A 20596-nucleotide genomic window follows, 5' to 3' on the forward strand; every position below is an offset into this window, starting at 1 on the left:
ATATATATATATATATATATATAAATATATATATATGTGTGTGTGTGTGTGTGTGTGTGTGTGTGTGTGTGTGTGTGTGTGTGTGTGTGTGTGTGTGTGTGTGTTTTAACTGAAATAAAGTCCAGGATGGTAAAAGCTGCAGTGTTGCTAAAGAAAAACATGTAAAGGCAGCAAAAAAAAAAAGTGTGTGTAGAAATTGATAAACAAGGAATGTCATGCTGTCATATTAGTTTATTTACTGCAAAACTTATCATCTTTGGAATAAATCTTTAGATGTGCACATTTTAAAGAGACAAGCAATAACCAGGAAACCTGAAGCATATCCACATTGAATGAAGATGAGTCAGAGATGTACCGGCAAAGATTGTTTTTCTTTAGGAAAATGTTAAACAACACATCCACGCATGCACGTTTAAACAACTCTTTCCTAGACTTGCTGACCTCCTGCAAATACATCTGCAATGCTGATGATGTGCTAAGATAAAAAATGATAAAGCAGAGTAAATTTTAGTATGGGAAGCAAGTGAGTCAGACTAGATTAGAAAATTACCAGACGTTTGGTAATTCACTGCAAGTACATCTTATCTTATCTTTAAGAGATGTATACTAGGTTACCACATCAGCTTGACACTGTGCATGGCTAGAATTCATAAGCTATACTTAGTATCTGTAAATCTCAGCATAAATGCTTCATCTTATATTAACTCTTATATTTGTACACTAAATTGGACATACAAAATGCCTATGCATGCTAGTCAGTGAAATCATAGAACCACACTGTGTATCATCTGCATAACTTTGATAATAAATGCTATAGTTCTGTAATATTTGACCGAAAGGGAGCATATACAAGTTGAACAGAAGAGGTCCAAGGACTGACCCCTGGGGGACTCCACAAGTCATGGCCACTCGCTCAGATTCATAGCTGCCAATAACTCCGGTCTTCTAAATAGGACCTGAACCAGTTAAGGACCACTCCAGAAAGTCCAACCCAGTTTTCCAGCCTGTGCAACAGGATTCTGTGATCAACAGTATCAAACGCAGCACTGAGATCCAACAGAACCAGGACTGATACTTGACCAGAATCAGTATTCAACCTAATGTCATTTAACACTTTGACCAGAGCTGTTTCAGTGCTGTGATGAGGTCGGAAGCCGGACTGAAATTTATCAAGATTTCCACTTTCATTTAAAAAGTCTCTAATCTTGGAAATAAAAAAGAGGTTAGACAGGTCTATAGTTGTTCATTATAGAGGCATCTTTCTGTGTTATGTAACACAGAAAGTTCTTGTCCAGAGAGGATTTGAAAGGCCCTTCCCAAGGCTGACACAGTTTCAAAGGATTGTAAAGAAGTGTTATTTTCTAATGGAAACAGACAGTCAGGCCCTTCTTCCAGCTTGATGTGATGAGATGTATGCTCCCCCATCATTAGCGACCAATGCTGAGGACAGTGTCTATCTTTTTATAGAGTCCATTAAAATCACAATAAATTAACATTATTTGAAGTCTTTGTCCTTGCAGGAACAGACATGCAAGACAATGATGGAGAAAAATGCATAGTTTTCAGTCTTAGAACATCAAATTACTTCCAGTTACCATATTCAGCACTGACACTAGCGAAATATAAATGATAGGTCTTACATCTGTTCACATCTGTTTCCATATCAGGATGTGATATTGGCTGTGGTATGGTTCACTATATTTATGACCAGTGTTGTTTGTGCCAGCGCTGCCATCTAGTGATAGGTCTTATGAGCAAAATGTGTTGAAAGCTTATGATTATTTTAGGCGAATCTATTGCCTTAGCAGTTATTTTATTGAATTGCACTAGGCCAATATTTTATCATAAAATCTGCAACACCGTTTTCTTTTACTGACACCATCAGTGTGGATGTGATTGACAGTTGCAATGATAAAAAATTGGGCTGCATGTGTCCGAGGAAAGTGGACTGTCATATCAACACTAAGTCTCATTTAAGGTCATAGATATTAAGTTGAACCATTCTAAACTCCAATTTTGCCCTTTTAATGAGTTGGAGCCATCAGTTACTGTATGTTGTGACAAGTTGGTGTTGGCATGCATCATCCAAAACCCCAGAATTACTTTAAGACATTTTTAGCTGAGTCAGTTCAGAAAAATCCAAGATCATTGACGTCAAATGCCATCAAACTCTTTGATGAAACTGACTTTTGTGAGTAAGTAAAACACTGAGAGTTTTCTGTTCTGCAGAGAAACTGAAGAACAACCACAGAACTGAATAATTAACAGCATCCCAGACAAGAGCCCAGATCATTGTGTCCCAGAGTTCATACATCACACTTGTTTCACTGTCAGTCACTGAGAGGACGCTGCATGTATGTGTTTAAAAAAACTAACTGTTTTAAGGCAGATAATAAAAAGAGGAGGTCTGCCAAGAGTGTAGCTTAAACACCAAGCCCTTGTGACCCTGAAAAGTATATAGTTTGTATGGAGGATTGGTAGATCATGTATGGATGTGAGCATGACACGAGAGGTGATAAGGACTAAGAATGCAATTTTTTTATTTAGCTTTCAAACATTTAGCATACTTCACTGTTCAGGTATTAGGTGAAGTGCAACCCTAAAAAATTGTGTAAATGTATTCAATCTCAAGTTACTAGCAACTGAATTACTAGACAGACTTCAACATACTAATTTACTCTGGATATTATATTATTTGTATCATGACTTGATGAAGGAGGAAGGGCAGAAAAGTCTATCTATCTATCTATCTATCTATCTATCTATCTATCTATCTATCTATCTATCTATCTATCTATCTATCTATCTATCTATCTATCTATCTATCTATCTATCTATCTATCTATCTATCTATCTATCTATCTAATGCTTGCTTTATAGAAATAAATACAGGCAAAGGCTCGAAGTGTTGAAGCCTTTTCTGGCGCTCCCATTGGCTGCGTTCATTACGTCATGACGTGCTGTTTTCGGTTGGGGGCGGGGGACGGAGGTAAGGGGGGTGAATACTGAAGAAACTGAGCGCGAGCGGAGGATGCTTATCCCACAGGTAAGATTCGGGGTATTTTAATGATAATTAGTCTTACGTGAAGGCAGATAAACGTTTCCGGGCGTCTCCCGCTTCCCAACTAACGCAGATAATGTCATTAATGTGCCAACAGGTTATTATAAATGCCCCACGTTAGCTAAGCAGCTAGCTTTAGCTGAAATTGACATTGGTATCGGTTGATGTCGAGTCAGTCAGGACAGACTCCTACATGCCATTAAGCATTCAGTAAAACCTGAGTTGAGGTAGTCTCTCACGTGTTTACTGAATATTACACGTCACCGTATTATGACTGTACCTGTTAAAACATTACTCTGTGAGCTTGTTTACCAAACATGAATATAGATATATCCTCGCACATGACAAAAGCTGGAAACCAATGACCCACTTTTATTTATTTATTTGTTTTATTTTATTTTGTAATTGCTTTATTAAATCATTCAAGCCCGGTTTGGAAATTATATTAGTTTTTTTTCTCTCATGTCTCAAATTATATTCAATCACAGTGTGCCTCTTGTATGAGGATATAGTATTGTTGGGTTAAAAGGGTGTTAGCTCACAAGGTTAACACAACCCGCTTCCAGTCATCCGTGATGTCTCTTTCAGCTCCAGGTGGTGAAGCCACACAGCTCTATGATAATCTCTTATTGCACTTGACCTATTTCTCATAAGCCAAATAAAATGAGTATATGTCACCTTACTGTGTTGTCATAAAGGGTCTGCTGAGTGCTTGGATCCATTTATACCACCTAAATATGTCAGACAACACAAACTAATCACTCAGTGGGTAGAGCGGTCGTCTTGTAGCCTGAGGGTTGCCGGTTCAATCCTTGGCCTGCCAAGCTCATGTCGAGGTGTCCCTGAGCAAGACACCGAAGCCCAAATTGCTTCTCATAGGTCGTGGTTGAGCAGCTTCCGCCATCAGTGTGTGAGTTTATTTGTGAACGGGTGAATGTGATGTATATTGTGAAGTGAAAAAACCCCAGACAGTCATATTGAAAATTTTTCCTCATATCTGTGTTTTAGAACGTTTATATCTGATAAATGCATGATGTATGCATTTATCAGATATTTACACGCATTAATGCTTGAGGTTTATGTTTGTTTTCCCCTTAGCATGTGATGACTGAGGCGTGAGGGAGCTGGGGGTCCAGTGGCAGGAAAAGCAGACAGCGAGCACAGATGAAGGATGAAGAGCCCGGTGCACAGATGCCGGGATGTGGAGCATGGGCGTGGGCAGGCTGGGACCGGAACAGGGTCCACCTGCCTACAGGCCGAACAGCGCATCCCCATTTCCAAAGACGTCATTACTTCCTCTTCCGCCTCAGCCATGTGGTTCATCAGGGATACCTGCGGCATCGTCTGTGCTGTCATCACGTGGCTGCTGGTGTTGTACGCTGAATTTGTGGTACTGTTTGTAATGTTGTTGCCCTCCAAGAACCTGATGTACAGCATTGTGAACGGGACATTGTTCAACACTCTAGCCTTTCTTGCCCTCGCCTCACACCTCAGGGCCATGTGCACTGACCCTGTAAGTGTAGCATGCTTGTTGTTATGCTCATAGATTGCTCTACTTCTCAGCTAGCTTTCATAAAATTGACACACACACACACCTCTGTGTGTGTATTCATAATAGCTATTAATTACCTGTGCATTACACTAAAGTCCTCTGGTATTTGTCTCCTGGTAGGGGGCAGTGCCAAAAGGAAATGCTACTAAGGAATACATAGAAAGCCTTCAGCTGAAACCAGGACAAGTGGTCTACAAATGTCCCAAGTGCTGCAGCATCAAGCCTGACCGAGCACACCACTGCAGGTAGGACAAAAAGGACGTGAAACTCTCACTGCAGCATTTCACAAACCCAGCGCTGTGTTTTCATGTGGTGGAATCAGACCATAGACCAAACGAAAATAGCTCTGCCATGCAGTCCCCCCTTTTTTTTTATTAATGCTGTGCATAGTTGCGTGTGGCTATTGCAGTGTTTAATTGAGCACTAGTTGTCTTATATGTTTTTCTACCAAAATTAGCCTTTAGATGCATGTATTTGTGTGTGTGTGTGTGTGTGTGTGTGTGTGTGTGTGTGTGTGTGTGTGTGTGTTTTTGTTTTTTTTATAATGTGGGTGTACCTGATAAAACAATGCCATTGAATTTCCCAGAACTGCCAGAGTTGGCCAGCATGTGCTGGTGCCAGTTCAAAATCAATGCAAAATCAGAATTCAGAAATGTGCCACATTGATGCTGTTAGCATAACATTCCTGTTGCTGTCCTATCAGATCTGGAGCCGATCAACACCAGCAGCTGTTATGACCAGGCTAATAATCAGTTTTCTTTCCCATTGAAGACCAGGGTTTTTTTATTATTTGAAAGTGGATTTAGTTCTTGTTGCATTGTTTAGGGGCTTTCACACCTACTTTGTTCAGTCTGGACTCTCTTCTGACTTTTTTTTTTAAATAATTACAGTTGAAACATCCATCAGACAAATCTTGCTGAAACAAAGAGGTGTTTTCGGTCTGGATCAAACTATGCTTAGTTTCTGTTATGACAGTATTTCAGGGCTGATTCAGACATTTCCAACATCTACAGGAACGTCTGGGGGAGTTTACCAAAACTGAAAAGAATAAAAAACAATCCTTGGTAGCATTTTGGGAGAGAAGACCAGACTTATTTTATTCTTCGATACCTTCCCCTCCTTGTTTGTCACTGATGGCATCAGCTTTGTACGACACAAACGTTAATTTATCTAATTCCAGATGGACTCAAAAGGTTTTTCTTGAAGTTGCTGCTGCTGGTAGTAATGCAATAGTCATATTATTATAGTGGCAATGAGAGGATTTTTCCATTTTTTTTCCTTTCATTCAGATTTTAGAGGCCACTGGTAATTATTCTGACACAGACTTCATCTGGTTTTCTTCAAACCAGTAAGTGTAGAATGAGACGGATCTTGTAGGTAATTGCAGTGAGATGACGGTGTTTTATTGTTGTATAAAGTGCATTTTAAACGTGTACAGTGTGCATGAACCATGTTTGAACCACAGTGCAGACTTTCATGTGTCAGATAGTTTTCATGACGTACATTTTCAATCTTGAATCTTGATTTTTTTTCATTTATGTCTTCTGTTTCTTTTCTGTAATATGTATGTGTAATTAAGACACAATGAAGCTAACTGGGATCGTGCATATGATGGATTTTCCATATTCCCAGATACTTTGTAAACATTTCAAGGGACTAGGTGGGTGCAGCCCTGGAAAATTTAAAGTTTCTCCTAAAAGACATCATTAAACGTCAAGTGGAAGAAGTGTAAAAGAAGGCCTGTTAAAAGCCTGTGAGAGTAAAATATGTTGGGATACATATTTAACACGTGAACATGAGGCACATGACGTTTGGATTGGATTTACAATCTAGGGAGAGACACAGAACACAGCTGAAGAGAGAGAAGTTCATGTAAAGATTTTAATGTAATATTCTTTTTGTACATTCTCTATTTTGGCTAAATATTGTACTTTCATATCCACTTCACTTCAGCGTTATTTACTAGTTAGTAACTTTTTATTAGATTTAGATAATTAAAAGGAAATATCAGTTAATAAACCTTATTATAGATGAAGCTACTCAGCAGTAAACAGATGTATGAAAATGAGCAGCAGCTGTTGCATTGAAGTGTTTATAGACATTACTGAATCAGTAATAATCCAATAACACATGAGGTGGGGAATTCTGCTTCATTAGTTTACGTACTTCTAAATATTTTCTTCCAGTTAACTTTTGCTAACACATTTAAATTGAAGAATTTAACTTGTATTAATTCATTCATTCATGATTGAATGAATGAATGAACTTGTATTAATTTGAAACAGATTTTATGTCCCTCTTTATTCTGGATAAAGTTTCATCTCTGGTCAGATTTCCTTGCAAATCCTTTCAAAACTTTTTGACTAATCTTGTTAAAATAAACAGTAATTCGTAATTCTCTCAAAAATGGCAGAGAAACAGCAGAGTAGTTTCTTGTCCAGTAGATCTCGGTTTTAACAATTCCTCTCACCGAGCAGGAGCTCTTTCTACTTTTCCTCCTAGTTTTCTCAACAAATCCAGTATAAATAGTTTATTAATCTTTTCAATCTCTTCGTTTGATTTCTAGTGTTTGCAAAAGGTGCATAAGAAAGATGGACCACCACTGTCCGTGGGTCAACAACTGTGTAGGGGAGAACAACCAAAAGTACTTTGTGCTTTTCACAGTAAGTTTACTGTAAGAGGAAGCCGAGGCTAACTCAACTTTTTTCTCTGTATTTCTGTAATGTCGTATTTATGTCAGGCTGACGGCTCATTAAAGACCAACAGCTTCTCTTCTGTTAATACGACAGAGCTTTTTCTTTAGTCTGTGCTCTTTGTTTTTCTACTTAGATGTACATTGCACTCGTCTCTCTCCACACTCTGGTCATGGTGGTCTTCCACTTCCTCTACTGCTTCGAAGATGATTGGACAAGTGAGTGCTTCATTTTAAACTTTTAGACTTCAGTCACCCTCTATGACTCATAAAGGGAACAAAACTTCAGTTATACAGGGACCTCACTTTGAAGTCTTACTCTGCCTTTTATATTGTATACAGCTATAAAATACTACTATAAATATGATTACATTTTTTATATATCTTTTCTTAAATTCAGCTTTTAATACAGTCACAATTAGCTTCCCTTTCTGAATACAGAATCTTGATTCCTGTGTTTAGTTTACCCTAAAATGACAGAAACACCTGTCTCTACAGTATAATATAACTGAGTTAGTTGTAGCTGGATTTAACCTGTAATTTATGTTTACAGTTAATACAAGAAAGAGTAAAAGTATTTCCTCTTGCACTGTAATATTTGCTCTGAATTCCTTTCATGAGCTGTCAGAAATGCAGTCTGTACAGGTATAAATGCAAACATTTACCCTCTTGCTGGACTTGCTTGTTGTGGAGTTCAGTACCTGGAAGGAACTGGGCTGCATGGTGGACTGATACCATTTCACCTGAACGAGACACACACTCAGTCAGCATCATCAAAAGTCACTGTTGTTCATTTATCTTTGACAAGGAATCTAATGTTGACCATGCATCTGGCTACAGATGTATTATTATTATTATTATTATTAGTAGTAGTATTAGTAGTAGTATTTATAGATATTTTTTTTCTTCATCATTTTTACTCACTGTACCATGAGGGAACCTTACATGGATGGGAGGAAGACGGGAGTAAAAGATCACTTTAAACCTCATGAGGGGACTGCATGTCATGTTGATTATTGGTCATTTACTGACTTCACAAAGTTTTACACTTGGAGGACTTTCTTTTTTTATCATTGCAATAATTTCTTGGGCTGATTACTGATATTCAGTATTGAAGTACTGATGAGGTACTTTAATACTGAGCCCCCGTACTTTGTTTTAAAACCTCTATTAGACTCCAGATACAAGTGTTATAAAGTCATTGACTCCACAACTGGACATACAGTGGCTTGCAAAAGTATTCATCCCTCTTGGGATGTTTTCTTGTTATGTTTTCATTATAACCAGGAATAAAAAAGAAATGTTGTGTTTGTAGAGTTGGGGGTGGGACGCATCCGGACACAGGGATTTTTACCATTTCTTCAAAGCCAAATTGCTCCAGCTCGCTCTAGTTAGATGGGTTCTGTTTGTGTTCTGAAAAAAAAGTCCTGCCACAGATTTTTAGTTGGAATGAGGTCTGGGTTCAACCCTCCAACACATTTAGCCTTAAACCACCGGAGTGTTATTATAGCGGCATGATGAAGGTCATTGTCCTCCTGGCAAGTGAAGCTCTGTCCCACTTTCAGACTGGTTGTCCTCAAGAATTTCCCTAATTTTAGCACAATCCATTAATGCTTCAGTTCTGACCAGCATCCCAGTCCCTGCTGATAAACAACACCCCCACAAATCGGCATGTTACAATCCCCTAGGACCCTTCCTCATTTACCATACCCAGACACCTCCATGGTTTTGTTATATCTAGAGCTGATCCTCTTATGATAGCAATATATGAATGTATAATAAATGTATATGGCATGCTCCTTCCCTCCCATCTTTGCTTTATTTTTATTTGTTTGTTACTATCTTTAACGTGACACTGTTGCTTTGACATTTTGGTTTTTGTCTTTGTCATTGTTTTTATTTGCACATAACACCCACAGCATGATGCTGCCACCACCGTGCTTCACAGTGGAGATGGTGTTCTTGGGATGATTAGAGATGTTGACATAGTGTTTTGATGGCTACAAAGTGCAAATGTACTTTCATCTGACGAGAGGACTGTCTTCCATATAATTAGGGAGTCTTACACATGCTTTTTGGTGAACTCTGAACTTTATATATTTATTTGTTCATGTAATTTCCTCCATGGCCACTTTTCCAGAATGCCCATACAGTTAGTTTTTGTGGCGTCTCTTATCTAATTAGTGCCCTCCTCCTTGTCTGTGGTCTGTGGATGGCCCTCTCTTGGCAGGTTTGCTATGGTGACATTTACTTTAAAGGGTTAAATGGTTCTTTGTGGGATTTTCAAGGTTTTGGACTTATTTATTTATATATTTTTTTATAATCCAACATTGATTTATGTTCTTTCTTAAGTTCTGTTGTTGACCTGTTTTGGAGGGCTTCTTTGCCTTAAAGGTGCTACCTGTCTGGTGTTGCCTTATGATTAGTGCTTTTGCAGCCACAGGTGCAAACTGAGAGACTGAGATCACGTGACACTAAATTTCACCCTTTTGTAACTAATTATTATGTGATTTCTGAAGGTAATTGGTAGTAGTAGATATTGTTTTGGGGATTTCATAGTAAAGAGGATAGACACATATGTATAATCCACTTTAATGCTCTTTTGTTCATTTCACGAGATGAAAAATATTCCATTTAAAGTTACAGGGTGTAATAGCAAAAGGAAAAAGTAAACCCACTAAGGGAGCTGAATACTTGTGCAAACCACTGTGAGACATTTTTCTTCCCACTCTGAACCTCCCGATCTACATCCTCACGTTGACAGGTGCACCTACCTGTGGAGCTGCATCAGTCAACAGGAGAGTGCAGTAGTTCCTTAGTAGCAGCAGTTCCTCATATGAACCTCTTCTTGCCCTTTCACTGTCATCTCCCTCCATCCCCCAGAGTGCAGTTCCTTCTCTCCTCCAGCAACAGTCATCCTCCTCATACTCCTGTGCTTTGAGGGTCTCCTCTTCCTCATCTTCACCTCTGTGATGTTTGGAACTCAAGTCCACTCCATCTGTACTGATGAGACCGTAAGTGACCCATTTAGTGACCTTTTGCCCTCCTCCACCTCTCTACTTTTCTCCTTTCTTCCTTTATCTCATCAGACCTGATCTCTGCTGCCAAACGTTTTTGTTTTTATTTCTCCTAAATAAAGTATAAACAGCTAAGTGATGCCTTACACTGTTCAGCTAGAGGAGAAAGTCTATCTCTAAAAAAAACATTGCCTTATAAGTGAATGACACCGTTAATCTTGAGCAGTTTCGAGGGGAATATGTGGTCTCTATGACTGTACAAACAGTTCCTTTGAGCTTGAAGTTCTCATTTTTAAGAGGTGAAGCAGCCATCAAACGTAAGCTGTGTTTTCTGTCTTTCTAAGCTAAAGGGTGCGGTGATTACTTTTGCAGTGTGTCTATTACCTCACCAGAATGCAGTTACTGCAGCTTGGCCATATTTATATCAGCCTACAGCATACACTGGCTAATGTGGCACTCCTGGCAGATCCGTCACATCTTGTTTACCTCTGAAAATATAACAGCTGAACCAGAGGGTTAGGCTATGTTCACACTGCAGGAAAAAGTGACCCAGATCAGTTTTTTTTTTTCCATAAATCACACCCAGGCCATTTTCATACTGGGTCCTGAATCAGAAACATATCTGATGTTTTTTTAAAAGTGACCTCAATCTGAACATTCATCTCAAATTTTATCCGAGTTTTTGTCATTGAGCCTGTTTACATGCAGTTTACATGTTTACGTTTACATGCATAACAAAAGTCTGATCGTTATCTGATTATTCAAGTGATCATGTAAACAGTATAATCTGCTTTATCAGGTAACAGTACTTATCTAGTTATAAGAAGTCAGATTAACACACCTACTTTTCTCCCCAGTGCTCTGATGTCTTTGTGCTTGTATATCTGATTTATTTATATTTTTTTACATCTATGTTTGTGCACAAAACCAAGTGGAGAAAAACATGATAGCGTGCAGCAGTGAGAAGTACAGACCTCCACTAAGCCAAAGGGTCACAGCCCACCCAGTTACGAACCCTAGGCCAACACCCTTATGTATAATGCAAGCTAATATCAGTCTCTATTTTCATCATCAAGATAGATGCCACATCTTTTTTTATATACATAGACCCTGGCGACATACCCTTAGACACCAGCATGAAGCAAATGGCAATAGTCTTGAAGTTATTGAAGAAACTCGCATTTTCTCTGATGGCAGCAATCTGGGTTATCTATTAGTGTATTTAACATCTACCTTCATGTTATCTCCTAATTTTTATTTATTTATTTTTTACAATGATTGTGGGCATTATCTGTTTTTGAGTTATGTTGCTAACAAACTGACAGACCAACAGCACCAAAAACAAAACCTCCACCTTGGTGGAAGTAATAATAAAGTAAAGTAATCTATTTTGCAGCTTATTAGCTCCCACAAAAGCAGCTAAACGGTAAGGCCGTGGCTGCACCATGTTCAACAAAAGACTGAATGTTACTACACATGTAATCCAGTAACGAACTGGAAAATGTAGAGCAGGGTGCAGGGTTCACATATCACGTTTCAGAAGATCATGTAGACATGTCACATCTGATTATAACAATTATGTGATTACTGCCAGTAATTGGATTTTAATGCTCATATAAACGGACTCAATGATGTGAGTCAGGACGTGTAAACACAACCTGCTAAATGTACGTCACATCTTCTGCACATCGGTCACGTCAGGGCCATAGGCTGTTCAAACTGGACTCAGAGGCTGCATTTAACTTATGAGTGAACAATCATGCAAAAAAAAAAAAAAATATATATATATATATATATATATATATATATGTGTGTGTGTAAATCCAATTTGAGCACTAAGACCTGCAGTGTGAATGTAGCTTTAGTTTGATATCTGCGTTCACATCCAAACACACTGAATGCCCCTCCTCCCCCTCTCTTACTTGCTCTATGTGAGCTCTTTTATCTTTTTATTCTGGTAAAATAATATTTACACATCGGTAGTTATGCCACGTTTCTGCAGCTTCCAAGGCTGGTTTTCATGCTCTGCCTAAAATCTTGACTCACTTATTTCCTTCATTTTGGCATTTAAAACCACAATGTGTGGTTCTTTAAAAAAAATAAAAAAATGTAGAACACTGTACAATGTAAATAAAAGCAGAATGCAATTATTTTCTAATCTTACCAACCCATATTTTATTCCCAGTTGAAACTGAGACATTTTGTCGAGGTCCAGCTAGAATCCTGCGTCAGACCAGAATGGGACAATATTCCTCTCCTAAAACTCCAGCAACTGGTCTCCTCACTTAAAAGAAGGGGTGCTACACGATGCTGAACATCACCCTGGAACTACTTTTTCCAGACGTGTTGCTGCCATCAGACATCTAATATGGAATCAATGTTCTGTAGGGAATAAAATCTGGGTTGATGAGATCTGGTGATCATTGTATTACTTTTATTTAAATATTACAGTGTCCCAACTTCTTTTGGGAATTGTGGTTGTAAATTTAGCCTCAGACTTGTTTCCACAGCAAATGAAGAAAAAAACTTTAAATGTTTTAAAAAATTAAAATGCAGTGAAGGTTTCTTACTTTCAGACTTTAACTTTTTGATGAGGTGTTGGTGTGTAAAAGCACTTTGTAGTCCTCTCAAAAGATGGGAATGTGTGTGTTTTTCATATTTCATTCATCAGTAAAGGAAGGAATCACTTTTCTACAACATTTAGAGTTTTGCTAAACCTATTGATCCTACTCTGCTGGTTGATGGTGAAGCTCATAAACTCATTTTCCTGCTGTGAACTTCTTTTTGTCTGCAACTCTAGGTCAGAGGTATAAAAACGTCTTAGTGTGTCATCAAGGAGGAGAGGGCTTCGACCTGTTAAATCCTGTGTGACACAGAGGGGAAGTCAAAAGAACAAATAAGCCACATTAACCTGAAATACTGGCCCAGATTCTCTTTTTATTGTCTAAGAAAAATGAGTGTTTGGAAATAGGTTTGTGACTCAGTGGGTCACAAAAACACACCAACTGAAGTTTGGTTGTCTTTCGTTTTCAGGGCATAGAGCAGTTGAAAAAGGAAGAGAGAAGATGGGCTAAAAAAACTAAGTGGATGAACATGAGGGCGGTATTTGGACACCCTTTCTCCTTATTGTGGTTTAGTCCCTTCTCCACCCCTGACCATGGGAAGGCTGAGACCTACCAGTATGTGGTGTGAGGGGGCAACCACAAATTACACTGCAGACCCCTCACTAGCCATGGACAGCTTTTCATGTGCTTCTCTGTGTTGCCAACCAAGTGTGCTATGTTTATTTTTGTGTTGCCTTGAGTGAGTCGAGTTGCAGAGAAAAAGAAATCCTGTCAGTCGGAGTCCTGTTTTTTTAACACTGTGATTAATCTGTTTGTTTCTGACCTTTTTCTCTTTCTGTTGTATCAGAAATCTCTTTTCTGTGGTTCATCTTGCTTTTCCTTAAGATGGTTGTTTCAGCCAAATTACCAGTGAATCACTTATTCTCTGTGGCGTCTGGTCATGCACAAAAGCCTTGTTTCCACCAACGGGTGCGGGTGGGGACGGGGCGGTTAGGTGCGGATATGGTTTGTAAGCTGTAATCTGGTTGCTTTCCCACAGCCAACCATAACCTTACCTGGGAGGCGGAGTGTCAGCCAGATAGCGATAGAAGCCTCCGCTGCATAATAGCATGACGCCATCACAGCGCGATGCTTCCTTAAAGTAGAACCAAAGCATTTAGTTTCAGATGGCCACGTCAAGTTCTCTCTGGATCTCTTCCTCCCCAATGATCCAGAGGAAAGTGCAGACTTCCTCGGACGTCCTTGGAATGGTGTTTCGTAAACAACAAAAAGAAAATCTGTTTCTCTAAACAAGGAGGTGCAAGGGAAGTGGCATTTGTTTTTCAGCCAGTCAGCAGATTGCAGTGTGTTGAGCTCCCCCCGTTGGGTCTGAACGGTTTAAATTGGTACCCCAACAGAAGGATCCCAAAAAAGTAGGATGGGTCGGGTTGGATTTTAGGGTTTTCTTCTCAGTTTTTGAGAGTGGAGGCGCAAAAAAAGCACACCTCACCTCACCTCACCTATTGCTGGAAACAAGGCTTTTTCTGGCAGCATTTGTCAGCAAATTTCCTGAAAAGAATTAAGAAATTATGGTTTTAAATTGAATTTTTGTCATAAAATTGTTTAAATATCCACTCATTTGTTGTAAATGATGAGAGAAGCAACAGGCTAGAGAATGCAGGTCTAGAGGTGATTAAGTTTAACCTTCCTCATCCAGAGAAACTAGTTCATTGAACCTTTAGTCACTGAAAATATTCCAGATTGTTTCCTGGGCAGCATTTTAACAGTGTCAGTGTTTCAGAGTAACTGGAACTTTGTAGATGTTGAAGATGCTGCTAAACTTTTCAGATTCAAACTGAGAAGAAGCTTCTAGAAATTAATGGATTTTTTTTCTTTGCTCCAAATGAAGAAAAATCAGGACCTCACCTAAATGGCTGTTGGTCTGAAAACATCCAGGCTAAATGTTGTCGTACGCAGCAGCAGTCTGCCATCATTATGCTGGGTTTTTCTAAAGGGATTACATGAATCATTCACCCATTTTCCATTCCTGCTTATACCAGCGCAGTCGCATGGGTTGTTCAATATAAATGGATTAAATTTCCCTAAAGTAAAATGGATTAAATTATTAAAAAACAACTTTTTAAAGAACAGTTCTGTATTTAATCACAATTTTTTTAAGCTTTCTCCACATATCAGGATCTCTTGTCTGACTTCACTTTGTTCAGTTTGCTTTTTTTTTCCAGTTCTGAGATGTTACATCCAGGTATGAAGATATCACACAACCTTTTTCTAATTAAAAAATGGGCCACAAGTCTAATAAAAGGTCAAACGCAACAAATCTGGGAAACAGAGGCATCATGTCTCCTCAGGGTGGAGCAGTGTTAGGCTGATCCTGAGTCCGCTGCTGTTGTCAGCGCTGAGGTTTGTCTTCTCGGATTAATGAGTCGTTAGCTGGAGCTCATCTGTAGTTGATCAGTGTTTTAATCAGAGCTGAAGCTGAAACTCGTGGACCAAGTGAAAAGAGACAGAAATCCTGATCAGTCACAGAAAAGCAAAGATTAAGTTTTAAGATTTTGTTTTCTATTCACTTTGTTTGATTCTTTGAAGGTTTTTATATTTATTTCATACAGTCCATATTTGGTCTGTTTGAGCTTTGAAAATATTTATATCAAACTCATCATTTTAAGCCCACATGGTTGTGAATTGTTGAACATTTTCTCTGCTTCTTCTCTGATTCACTTTTTAACACAAAGCTGAATAAGCAGATGCATTTTATTCTTGCTCAAAGCAAGCTGGGAGGTTTGAATCTGGTCCACAAAGTTATTCTGAATCACTCAGTCGGTGTTAAACTGTCTTTCCGGAGTAAAACATGTTTGTTAAAATGTGGTTGAGCCATCCTGTAACATATGTTCATGCTCCTAAAGAAAGGTTTATCCTCCCACGGCTGCTTCCCGCCTGCATGAACGGTTGCCAGTGAATCGGCTCCTTCGCTCGAAGCCTGTGTGGCGTTTTGATGTTGTGAGTGTGCCAAATTCAGTAAAGCCCCAGAATTTTCAGATTATTTGGGAAAGCTTTAATGTAAAAATTCCTCTGGAAGGACACTGGCTCGGCTTTAAAATCGTCTCTGCTGCAGGCAGGAGTATAAAAACATCTGCAGCGGGTGGGCTGTATTTCTCCACTAATCCAGACTCCTTTAAAGCATTTAAGTATTTACTTTCACCATCAGTTACTAAAAAAAGAAAAGAAAGAAAAAAATGCACTTTGTTTTTATTATTTAATATTTTCTCTTATGTGAACTGCTGTGCTCCAAAGTGTGCATTTATTCTTCTGTTTACATGGTACTGTATGTATTCCTGTCTGAATGCATGGAGGCTAGTTCAGTCATGTACATGAAAACGCAGCAGGCATGACGTCTTGCTGGTGAGAGTGATGAAGATGATTCTTGGTGATTTGATTTGACTTTTTTCTTAGAGAAATTTTGAATTCTTTCTAAATACTCTGCAGATATTTCAGCACATGCACAGAGAATAAAAACTTCTCAGTTGCAATGCAAAACTGTGTTTACTTGCTTTCTTTACGGGGTTGTTTTTTTCTCTTTTTTTCTTTTACTGTCTTATTAATGAAGTTAAAACCAGATGATGTTAATGAACTTTTCCCTGCTCACATGACCTTCACACCCTGTACTTTCTTTCCATCCTTGTCTCATACTACTCCTGCTGTAATCTGCCTCTTTCCTATGCAGTGTCTCCTCCACACTCATGCATTCTGCTTTGGTTGATAACTCACTCTGCCAAAAGCTTTCTGAGGCATACAGCTCTTTATAACCTTGACACGAGGTAAGCCTGCAAAAGAGCTCACTCTAGCTGTCCCATCCAAGCTTGACACGTCATCAGCATGCAGGAATTATGCTCTCAGTTCTTTTGCTCCAAGTTTTAATTCAACCAAACGTGAATGAATGAGTGAGCTCCGTGTGCGTGCATGAACCAGTTTCTTTTTGAACCCGCTTTCTACATATTTGGCATGTTAAGAGAATTTAATAGGCTTGTTGCTGGAAGTCTTCTTGTCAGTACTGGCCATGAAATGGTTTTTTTAAAGGGAAGACAAGCATTTTAAATGGATCTGAATTCATGAAAATGCCAAACAACAGTAACAACATTCTCTCAACACTCTTTTCCAGCAAGGAACAAAGTAACTCTGATCATATTTGGGCATATAAATCAGGTTTTAGTTTTTTTTCTACACGTCAGTTTAAATTTCTCTCCTCGTTTTTGTTCGGGCAGAAGTTCGTAAATGACACCACACAGCCAGTGGATGCGTCATGGAAAAGTGTTGATGGGAAATGTAGTGCTAGTTCTGCCAGGGCAAATTACAGAAATGATCTGCTTTATTCATCACTTGACAAACTAGACTGTAGTTTTCATTTTTACCCACTAAAATGCATTTTAACCTTCATTTGATGGGTTAAAATCAAGGTCCTGTCTAAATGACTGAGGTTAAAATCCCACAATCTTTCCGGTCAGAAATGCTGAAAGTAACATTAGACTACGTTCACACTGCAGGTTTTAATAATCAAATCAGATGTTTTGCAGAATCTTTTTTTTTTTTTGGTTCACTTTATTGTTTAAGTGCGACCTCCATCACACACCAGTGTGAGCTGCACACGGCCTCTGAGTGACCCTTGTTCACTTCACTTGTTAGCATGTGTGTGTCAGAGCTGGTAAAAAGGATGATATAACATTTCTTAATTCGATCTGACCGTGTCCACCTCCTTCAGCGCAGAACTGCGACGACATAAAAGTCGGCTGAAATGCGACATGACTGAGGTCACTTTGAAAATATTCTATATATGTCTGATTTAGTACCACATGCGGAGGTGGCCTGGGTAGAAAAAAAAATCTGATTTGTGTTCAGACTGTCAAAAAAATGGTTTTTCATTATACATTAATTTGTTCTAATAAATGATTTGAATAAATAATGAAAAATCAAGATGGCTGTCCTGTAGACTGAAGTTCAAAAAATGTTTTCTCCAGGTTTAAAAAAAAAAAAAGAAATACATCTGCTAAGGATGCCAAACTGAATTAAAGAGAGAAAGCTAATGTTTTTATTAGGACTGTAACAGAATATCAGTCTACAGCGATACAATCAATAATATCAACACTGAGTCAGCCTCAAGATTTGTCTGAATTAAAAAGCATGGTACTCAGTTAGTTTCCGATCTTTCTGCAACATCTTCCATCCGAAACGTGCAGTAGACAAAAACACTTTTATCCAATCGAGTATGGCCATATGGAACGGAAAGCCAGGAATGTTCTTATGAACTGAAAGAGCAGAAGTAGGGAGGCAGTAGCCAAACATACGTGAAAGTATGACTGCTACTTCAGGTGGCCGGAAGAGGCAGCTCCACCTGAGAAGTTAACTCACAGCGGTGTATCAGCATCTAAGAATTTGTAATAAACCCCAGGGAATTATGGCCACAAGCCACTTTTTTGTATTAAAAAAAACACAAAGCAAAACTTCGTTCTAAAATAAAAACCCAGCTTTAGCCTCCGCTTCCTCTAAAGGTGTCCACATGTAACTTAAAAGTGAGGGAGTACAGTACAGTAAACCCAGACCACATCTGTTTCATTTTCCTGGAAAGTGGTCATTTGCGACTACTTTACTTAGTGGATTTGAAAACCCACATGTGTCGTCTGCATTGAGAACAAGTTTAATGTGTAGTAATAAATGCTTGATTCAGTGGATCCACGGCAGGAAACAACTGTCATCAGCAGAAAAATACACATTTAGTCCCTTTAGTTTAGTTCTACATCATCAGGGGACCTAATCTGTTGCACCTCTGTATACCACCCATCACATTTAATACACCGAGGCCTACTTTTGAGATCTTTTGGGGACCCAGCGACTGCATAAGTCCTGAATGAAGAAATTAAGATTTAAACTATCATTGTCAACAGTGTCAAACACTTTTGACAAATCAATAAAAAGTGATGTACAATGATATCTGCAAAGATCAAATTATTATCCACTGAAAAGAACTTTTGATTTACAGTCTGATTTATAACCACACACACACACACACACACACACGAGCTGTTGTTGATGCTGTTTGGTGATGAGCAGAAATACAAAGTAGACAAAACTGGGAAAAAACGTCCTCAGTCAGGATTAATAAACAATTTTTTGATTAATAAACAAATGTTTGTTTAATAAACAAATGTTTGATTAATAAACAAATGTTTGTTTAATAAACAAATCTTTATTTAATAAACAAATGTTTGATTAATAAACAAATCTTTATTTAATAAACAAATGTTTGATTAATAAACAAATCTTTATTTAATAAACAAATGTTTGTTTAATAAACAAATGTTTGATTAATAAACAAATCTTTATTTAATAAACAAATGTTTGAGCTGCATTTGTCTCTATTTTGTTCTTTATATTTATGGTCCTGTCAGCTTTCCTGGCCAGTATGAACAGGATTAATTACCAGTTACTCCATTTTTCGGCCTTTTTAGACTTTAGATGGATTTAATGAAAGCTTGCCATAGTACTCCCACCATCAGTGCTGTGTCGTAAGCGTGATAGAGGCTCTCCCTGCTCCAGCCCAAGACCTCACTGTTGTCTCCTCCCCAGGGAATCGAGCGCCTGAAGGGGGAGACGGGGAAGTGGACAAAGGTGCCTTGTTGGGAAGCCATGCAGATGGCGTTCGGAGGCTCCTTCTCGCTGTCCTGGTGCAGTCCTTTCTCAGGGCTGAGCTGCAAAAAGGAGCCTGCAGACCACGTCAGCATCCCGCAGGGGGAGATCATCGAGGAGGATGTCATAGAGATACCACTCAACTAGTGCCACACAGTGAGGGAAACTTGCAGGGCTTCTCTACAAGCTCTAAAAGATGACTTTAAATTTTTGGACTTCTTCAGGGCTTTAAAAAATCAATAGGAAACCACTAAACTTGATATATTTGTAAAGTTCTTTTGATCTAAAAGACTTATTCACATTTTGTATTTTCCTTTTCAACATTTGACCTCATCTTTCACTCTTTGGTTTACAGACCAAATGTTATTGTTTGCCCTTCATGGTTTAAGTGAATGGAAAGTCAAAGCGCACACAGGGACCTCGCCTTTCCACCGCCTCTCCATCAAAGAGCATAAAACTGGCTCGGTACAGCCAAACAGCGAGGACACGTTTGCATCGCTGGTGGAGAAATGATTGCTTGTGTTGCCAAACCTCCAGAAGGTTCCTGAACTGGCAAACCGATTTATATGCAGGAGTGAAGGTGATGGATTTCCAAGCTGCCTCTAACTAAACAGTTTGCTTTCAGCCATATTTTGTCTGTTGTCTCTCCCCCCAGAAGACTTCAACTCACCCGGTGCCTTATCCTTCTCATCAACTAGTGTTCAATGACTCGTCTTATTTCCATTAACTTTGTCCCAAATTGTCACTTTTTATTCCAGCTTTGTAACTGGAAATTACTTCATGTACTAGAGATATTGAGTAAGCTGCTGAAAAAGGGCTGTAAAGTGGGGAATGGATGCTGGATACTCTTGGACCACTCGTCTTTCACAAACTACTTTTTTGTTGTGTGGGTTCATTTTTGAACATTCTCAAATATTTCTCATTTCTTCATCTGTACCTTTTAAAACTGTTTTTAAAACTGGTGAAGGAAAGAAAAATTAATAAATGACTTTTTGTTTTCACAAACTTGCATTTTTACATCATATAAGATAAAAT

The 20596-nt window shown here is 38.6% G+C and overlaps 1 protein-coding gene across 3 annotated transcripts; it reads left to right on the forward strand.

Moving 5' to 3' along the window:
• Positions 1-2975: 2975 nt before the first annotated feature.
• On the forward strand, positions 2976-20559 carry zdhhc3a (zinc finger DHHC-type palmitoyltransferase 3a). Of its 3 annotated transcripts, none has more exons than XM_041989166.1 (7): positions 2976-3046; positions 4160-4574; positions 4734-4858; positions 7180-7276; positions 7443-7524; positions 10189-10319; positions 19502-20559. In XM_041989166.1, the coding sequence occupies exons 2-7, from the start codon at positions 4233-4235 to the stop codon at positions 19706-19708; spliced, it is 984 nt and encodes a 327-aa protein (XP_041845100.1). In that variant the 5' UTR covers positions 2976-3046; positions 4160-4232; the 3' UTR covers positions 19709-20559. The 3 variants fall into 3 exon arrangements, with proteins under 3 accessions (XP_041845100.1, XP_041845102.1, XP_041845101.1); XM_041989168.1 differs by lacking the exon at positions 19502-20559 and adding an exon at positions 16608-18523; XM_041989167.1 differs by lacking the exon at positions 19502-20559 and adding an exon at positions 13356-15788.
• Positions 20560-20596: the final 37 nt, after the last annotated feature.

The sequence above is a fragment of the Melanotaenia boesemani genome, chromosome 6 (genome assembly GCF_017639745.1).
Source record: "Melanotaenia boesemani isolate fMelBoe1 chromosome 6, fMelBoe1.pri, whole genome shotgun sequence".
Taxonomy (NCBI): Eukaryota; Metazoa; Chordata; class Actinopteri; order Atheriniformes; family Melanotaeniidae; genus Melanotaenia; species Melanotaenia boesemani.

Excerpts from the sequence above, each read along its gene's own strand:
- zdhhc3a (XM_041989166.1), top strand. The coding sequence starts at position 4,233 with ATGAAGAGCCCGGTGCACAGATGCCGGGATGTGGAGCATGGGCGTGGG. Across the intron at positions 4,575-4,733 it reads GGGCCATGTGCACTGACCCT|GGGGCAGTGCCAAAAGGAAA; the intron begins GTAAGTGTAGCA and ends GTCTCCTGGTAG. Across the intron at positions 7,525-10,188 it reads CTTCGAAGATGATTGGACAA|AGTGCAGTTCCTTCTCTCCT; the intron begins GTGAGTGCTTCA and ends TCCATCCCCCAG.